Source organism: Rutidosis leptorrhynchoides, chromosome 7 (assembly GCF_046630445.1).
Source record: "Rutidosis leptorrhynchoides isolate AG116_Rl617_1_P2 chromosome 7, CSIRO_AGI_Rlap_v1, whole genome shotgun sequence".
NCBI lineage: Eukaryota > Viridiplantae > Streptophyta > Magnoliopsida > Asterales > Asteraceae > Rutidosis > Rutidosis leptorrhynchoides.
Genome location: NC_092339.1, coordinates 52946518 through 52953767, shown reverse-complemented (window position 1 = coordinate 52953767; position 7250 = coordinate 52946518). Strand labels below are relative to the sequence as shown.

The window sequence follows — 7250 nt, the reverse complement described above, 5'->3', positions numbered from 1 at the left end:
TGAGAACAATCTAATCAAATTGTAATTTGTGATGAATATTATTGATGCTACTATAACTATGTTTGTTAATGTGTATTTGTGATGCTACTTTTTATTGAAGTTAATGAATATTTGTGATGCTCCTTTTGTATGAAGTTTTGTTATGGTAATATAACTGTCTTTGTTTATGGTAATTTGCCAATGCAACTGTACTTAGGGTTATGATTAGAGTAATGATTGTACTTTGGGTTATGATTGCCACTGAAGATGGTTATAAGGTCAACATTGCTTATCATATTGGTTATTGGGTCTGATTTGACATGTATACTACCTCATGGGTTTTTTCCTAAATTGGAGTGAGCGTTGAGTTGTTATTACTTCACCAAACATAGGTTGGTTTCTGAATTAGGCATATATATAATAGACTAGGTTTATATGTTTGGTTTTCTTTTGGTTGCCATAGTGTGCAGCAGGTAAATAATCAGGTTATCCAGGTTTTGTTATCCAGGTTTCGAGTTGTTATTACTTCACCAAACATAGCGTTGAGTTGTTATCCAGGTTTTGTTTAAGCTGACCCGGTTGGTTCTGCTACTACTATCAGGTTGTGTTTGCCTATTGTTACTATATAGTATAACTTTCTTTCATTGCATAATAAGGGTTTATATGTTATATATTAACGTGTTTATATGATGTTAATAAAATTTATATGTTGTTAATATAGTGTTGTATGATGTTTAGAATCGTGTTGTGTAATCGTGTCAATCATGGTGTGTTAAAACAGTGAGATGGTTGTGTGTCGTTTGTATGTCCAGTTCTGCTCCGGGTCTGCACTACATGTCTACAATCGTGTTGGGTAATTGTTGGGTAATCGTGTGAATCATGGTCTGCTCCAGGTCTGCACTACATGTCTACAATCGTGTTGGGTAATCGTGTGAATCATGGTGTGTTATATAGTCAAATTGTTGTGCTATAGATTGAATCAAACATGTGTCATAAACCTGATTCAAACATGTGTGAATCATGTGATATTATTAACGTTCATCAGATTTATACAAACTTTCATAACAAACGACGTAAGATATAAAGAAAAAGAAATATTGAATTTCCTCTGATGATTTTGAAGTCTCCATTGTTATCTTTGAATCAGACCACTTTACGTACGAACCAACTATTATAATCCTGCGACGAAGCTAAACAAGCAAACAAGAACAAGCCGAAACAAAAAACTAAAAAACGTGTGTATTTATATTTCTGAAAAGATTTTTTATATTTTATATTATTTATAAGTTTAATAATAATCTTATTTATTTAAGGTATATAAAATTTTATATTATTATAATTATATTATATATATACTTATCAAAATCCATTCCTAATTATCAAATTATTTCCTAACTCTTTTGTAACTAACTAAGTTCCTATTAATTAGATGTGTTTGTTTAATAACCCGTTAAATATGGAACCCTAAATAACCCGTTACATATATAGGATTGTTTGTTTAATTAGACGTGTTCGGTAATTTCAGTAGACTAATATTAACAGAACTGTAAGGGTTAGGTTGAGTCCACGGAGATCGTTAACTTATATATCCCGTTAAATTATTTAGACGTGTTACAGTTAAAGGCGTTTGTTACAAACTAATTAGACTTGTGTTTTGAAACTTATTAGACGTGTTAGGCATTTAGACGTGTTCCCGACAAATCTAATAAGACGTGTTGCCAATTAGACGTGTTGTTGTTTCATTCAGACCTGTTCCTGGTATACATAATTAGACGTGTTATTAATTAGACGTGTTCTTTGGAATATTTGTTAGACGTGTTGTCAATTAGAGGTGTTCCCGGTAAAAGTAATTAGACGTGGTTACCAAATAGAGGTGTTAAACTTATTTAGACGTGTTGCATATATCTAATTAGACGTGTTGCGAATATTAATTAGACGTGTTCCGTGTTTTTTTTTGGTATAAACCTTAATTAGACGTGTTCCGTGTGATAAATTAGACGTGTTATATAGTGAACACGTCTGAATGAAGGGATCTAAATGAGCAGAAATGTAGTAGTGAAAACCGAAGTTTGAAACTTCGGATTTGGCAAAACCGAAGTTCCAAACTTCGATTTTACCATTTTTGTAAAAAAAAAAACGATTTTTCTATTTTCGCAAGAAGGTTAAAAAATACTATTTAAAAAAAATCATGGATGTATGGTAAGGAAACTAGTTTTTTGTGTTACCGAGGAATCTCAAGTGATCACTGAAGAAGCTTTCTATCATATTAATATCAGAAAATCCTATATAAACAGGATAATAATTTAAAATACATGTACATAAACTCATTACTCATATAATGTCGAGGATAATAATCTAATCAAATCTTAATTTAATTGATTATAGTTTTATATTCCAAAAGAATATAAATTTCAAGTCTAAGATGAAAAAAAAAAAAGATTATAAAATACTCTGTAAGGAGAAATGATATTTTCACAATTAGTTTTACTTGTTCTATCATAGTTTCATGCTTTTTTTTCAAAACATTAATTAATAAATTATAGGATTAAAGTCATATATAGGCCATATACTTTCATTTTTGTTCCAATATAAGCTATATACCCCAAAAAATACCAATGTTGGTTATATACTCTTAAAAGTTGTATCGATGTACACAAATTTAACAAGTTACCTGTTGAACCAGTAAAGTTAATTATTTAACATTTTTATTGCATTTTATATGGCTACAAATAGGTCCTATAATTTCAGTTTTGTTCCGATGTAGGCTATATACTTTTAGTTTTGTTCCGATGTAGCCTATATAATTTCAGTTTTGTTCCGATGTATCACCAACGTCATTCTTCATGTAGGATGTCACGTCATCGTTTAGTTGTTTATCCGGTTAATAAGTTTTGTTCGTTCATATTAGTACACTTTATGAAAGTATATATAGCATACATTGGTATTTTTCGGGGTATATAATCTATATTGGGATAAAAATGAAAGTATATAGCTTTAACCCTAAATTATAATAAAAAGTTTTAAAAATTTTGTGTAATAAGTTAAGATAATTTAGGTGGAAGAAGTAGGGAAAATATAATCCCCTGGTTAGTATAGTAACAGAATTAGCAGCGGATCGTCCAAAAAGGCTTTCCAAGAAATTCGAGACATTAATTAAATTTAACCCAAAATCGATTAAGAACCCTAACTCTCTTGTCTTTCCCAACCTCAATGATCACTCGATAACAATTTCACCTTGCTCTCCTAAGATCGATTTTATTCTCCGATTTCACTACGCCACATCCAAGCAGCTTAAGATTAAAATATTACAAACAAATTTTTAAAAAATATAATTTTAATCATCAGCATCGCGACTTTCTCTTTCCCCTGCTCCAGTTTAAGGATTTCATTCAGTTTATAACTTAAAACCAATCATCCCTCTCAATCACCAGCTATCTTCTCAATTGGTGATCAATGAATCCTGATTTCTTTTATTGTGCAAATCAATGTCACGCAGGGCTAATTGGCCCTCTTTCCTTTAAACCTGAATCTGCTTCAGCAATCAATTAAATTTGTACGTTTATAAATTTGTATGCTATAAAACTCCTTGCTTGCGTGATTGGATACGAAATTCGCGATGTTAATTGCAGAATGTTTGAAAAAATTGAGAATTTGCAGACTCAAGACATCAATGAATCATCAATGAATGTGATATGTGAGAAAGCAGTTAAGATTGTTGAAACACATTTGTTGGAAGCGGAACTAAATCACTAATATTCAAGTTTCGTGTGATGTTTCCTATTTTAAACAACTGAAGGTCATTACTTAGATCAACTAGACACACATCTGCAACAAGCCAATTGCCTTTTCGCATACTGATTACATAAATAGATTGTGTGATAGTTCCATACTCACAATAGTAAAAAGGTCCAAAGTTCGATACATATCTTAACTGTAAACCCTTTTATTTCAGATAAATGATGATGATATTTATTGCTAGATTCAAGGTGGGATTCTTGAAACATAAGTGGCCGGTGATTATTAGGCCCCATTGTTATTTATGATCGGACTGTAATGAAAGATGGGTTAATTGCCCCTCTGGTGAATCTAATTGAGACAGCTGAATTTAACATAAAGGATGAAGCTGCTTGGGCAATATCAAATGCCAATTTCAGTGGTAATAGTGAACAGATCAAGTGTACGTACTCTAATTTCATATCCTTCCCCACTTTTATAACTAGAGAAATTTTAATTCATGTATTAAGAAGCTGTGATTTCTAGATTAGTTACCTTTTTATGTCCAGCTATATATCTATATGGTAGTCTTAATCTCATTTATTATTTTATAAAAGAAATAGTCATGTGTAAGTGGTACAACTTGGTGATTAATTGCAATGTGTATTAATTATGTGCATGTACTAGCTACTTAGGTTTGAGAAATGTATGTTTGGGTAGTGCTAGTCTTCAGTTTATAGTCTTCAGTTTATAGTCTTCAGTTTATGGTTAATGTATTTGTTTTATGGTTTGGTGCATTTGGTAGTGTTATGTTAGTCTTCGATTTATGGTCAATGCTTTAGTTTTGTGTTAAAAGTTTTTCTTTTGATGTGGTTGTGTAGTAGGACTATAACTGGTAAACAAGTCGGGCTGGGTAGCGGGTCGAAACGGGTTTGAGTCGAAACAGGTAATGGGTCTAATAGGTCATATATATAAACGGGTCAAACGGGTCTATATGGGTTGGGTTGATAACTGTTTTTTCAAACAAAGTAACTATCTTAACTACTCACCTCAACTAATGTTCATTAATAATGTAGGACCTATCCATCAATAATGTTCCGGATTGATTCGATATTTAGAAAAATTAATTGAATAAGATATTCATTATTATCACCTCAAAGTAACTATCTTGACTACTCACCTCAACTAGTATGTAGGAATGGAGATCGATTTACATGACCATAATACCTCAACTGGCCCAGAGCTTCTATAGAGAGGAAACATTAAATCAGATAATTGATCCTATTTTGAAGGAATATATGGACACCAACTCCATGAAAAAGTTTTCACGAATTGCATATCTGCTAGAAGATCGACAAGGACGCCCATCGATGGATGTGGTATTACAAGAACTTGAGAAAGCATTAAAATTGCAGGTTTGGTTATAATGAAATAGTTCTTGTTTTGGTGTTCCTTTAATACTAAATTAACATTAACGTAGTTTAATTTGTATCCTTTCCGTATCTAAATTTGTATGTCATCAGTTATTTTATGGTCTGAAACCATACATACATATATAGGTAAAATTCAAGAATCAAATGTTTCAACATACTTAACAAGTTAATATATGAATTTCAGGAGAATGCGGATGAAGCCCGTGTATCGTTGACAAAACGAAAGATAAAGGAAAAGTTAGATTCTTATATGGCATACACTACTAGAAATGACCTTTACACGAATCTCTCAACGAAGTTCTTGTCAACATGGGCAATGAGGTACTCATGAAAGCATACAATATATAATATGCTATTATTTTGATCTGATAAACGTACATCGCTAAACATGTTGACTATATGATTGTTCTGAGTTCATTATGTCCAAATCAAATCAAAGAATTGTTTTATCAAACAGATAAATTATGCTACATTAATTGACAACTGATGATTGGTTATACTAACGGTTATGAGGATAGCATTCACGAGATCCAATCAGAGGAGACTTTTCTCAGCGAAATTGGACACCGATACGTTTGCCTGAATCTTTGTAATCTCTTTATCCTTTTGTGACATGTTTATAGCAAGTATATTTATAGTGTAGTAAGATTTACATAATTAAGCTTAATAATTACACACTGCTATTGCTTCTAATTATCAGTGTCGTCTCAATATCTTATGTCACTGTTCGAGACATTAAAATGGACCATTATAAATGTTATATTTTTCAATATATACAAGATACAAAAAAGATAATAATACTTAAAGAAATAAGGTGCTCGAGCAATATCCAATGCCACTTCTCATTTCACATCCTTCCGGTGTTGTAAAAATGAGATTTAATTGCTGATTAATCGGAAAATAGTCCTTTTTTTAGAGGACTGATCCAAATAATCAAAATTGGTCAAAAAATTGGTCAACCCTCGTCAACAGGTATTAATCAGTCAAAGTAGCATTTAATTGGCATTGGCGAGTTTACATATATGGGGGTGGGGTCAAAGGACCCCACTATTTTTTAATTTCTTATTTTTAGTTACTATTCAAATTTTGCATAACATCGCTAAATTTAAAAATAGGACCTCATATATTTTTTGAAATTAGTGGTATTTTGAAGTAGATAGTCATATTTTGAAAAAAAAAATTACAAAGTACTACAAAAAGTTCATAGGACCCCATTGTAATTTGATCCCAGATTCGCCACTGTTAATTGGTCACCAAAATGGGAGATTAATTGGTCAAAGTAGATTAATCGGTCAAAATCGGTCAAATTCGTACTTAGTCAACATCCGGTTAATCTCTGATTTGTTGAATACTCCCTCCAAGATCCCGACTGATTACTTCCTGATTACTGTTTTTTGCAACCTTGTATCCTTCCCAAAGTTCATATCAGAAAGTAATTAATTTTGGGGTGCTCTAGTTCCTTGCTAAAGTGTCCCTGTGTTTTTATAAAATTCTTGAAGTTAAAAAAAATAAAATTTGCATGCTCCAATTTCCAGGTACTTGGTGAGCCAAGAATGTATATATAAATCACTGTGTGATCTCTTTGCATGTCTGCATTTCCAGATCCAAGAATCATGACTGCTTGTTTAGAAGTACTTGAGAACATTCTTAATTAATGTAGGGGAAATCCAGAAGAATCAAGTTTGCAACTTCCTCAACAATTCCCTGTATCTGAATTACCATTTATGAGTTGTAATCAATTGCATCTATAAATTTGCTTGAAAATAAAGGGACCAATGAGAACGCGACATGTGGCGCGAAATTCACATGTGATTGAAAAAAAAAAAATTCGAAAATTTTTTTTTTTTAAATTTTTTTTTCGAAATATTTTTTTTTCGAATTTATTTTTTCAAAATTTTTTTCCAAATTTTTTTTTTAAAATCATATGTGATTATGCATGTCAATTACATGTGCTTGTAAACCCAAACACATGTGATTATGCATGAAAAATCCAATTCTAGCCCGGAGGGATGTCTCCAAGCTAGTATTTGGGGTCACAAGCGCCCCGGGATTCGAAGGCCCGGAAGGCCCCGCAGAAGATGATGCTTCATCTGCATCTCTGAACAGTTTATTTGAACGAAGTGA

General features: G+C 31.9%; 1 protein-coding gene across 10 annotated transcripts; it reads left to right on the top strand.

The window, feature by feature from the left end:
- Window positions 1-3591: 3591 nt before the first annotated feature.
- Window positions 3592-6926, top strand: LOC139858228 (uncharacterized). Of its 10 annotated transcripts, none has more exons than XM_071847087.1 (6): window positions 3592-3739; window positions 3932-4156; window positions 4890-5108; window positions 5311-5447; window positions 5645-5715; window positions 6729-6926. In XM_071847087.1, the coding sequence occupies exons 2-6, from the start codon at window positions 4097-4099 to the stop codon at window positions 6779-6781; spliced, it is 540 nt and encodes a 179-aa protein (XP_071703188.1). In that variant the 5' UTR covers window positions 3592-3739; window positions 3932-4096; the 3' UTR covers window positions 6782-6926. The 10 variants fall into 10 exon arrangements, 8 of the variants coding, with proteins under 8 accessions (XP_071703188.1, XP_071703187.1, XP_071703186.1 ...); XM_071847086.1 differs by having other exon boundaries at window positions 3592-3775; XM_071847085.1 differs by having other exon boundaries at window positions 3592-3885; window positions 3959-4156.
- Window positions 6927-7250: the final 324 nt, after the last annotated feature.

Excerpts from the sequence above, each read along its gene's own strand:
- LOC139858228 (XM_071847087.1), top strand. The coding sequence starts at position 4,097 with ATGAAGCTGCTTGGGCAATATCAAATGCCAATTTCAGTGGTAATAGTG. Across the intron at positions 5,109-5,310 it reads AGAAAGCATTAAAATTGCAG|GAGAATGCGGATGAAGCCCG; the intron begins GTTTGGTTATAA and ends TATGAATTTCAG. Across the intron at positions 5,448-5,644 it reads TTGTCAACATGGGCAATGAG|CATTCACGAGATCCAATCAG; the intron begins GTACTCATGAAA and ends TTATGAGGATAG.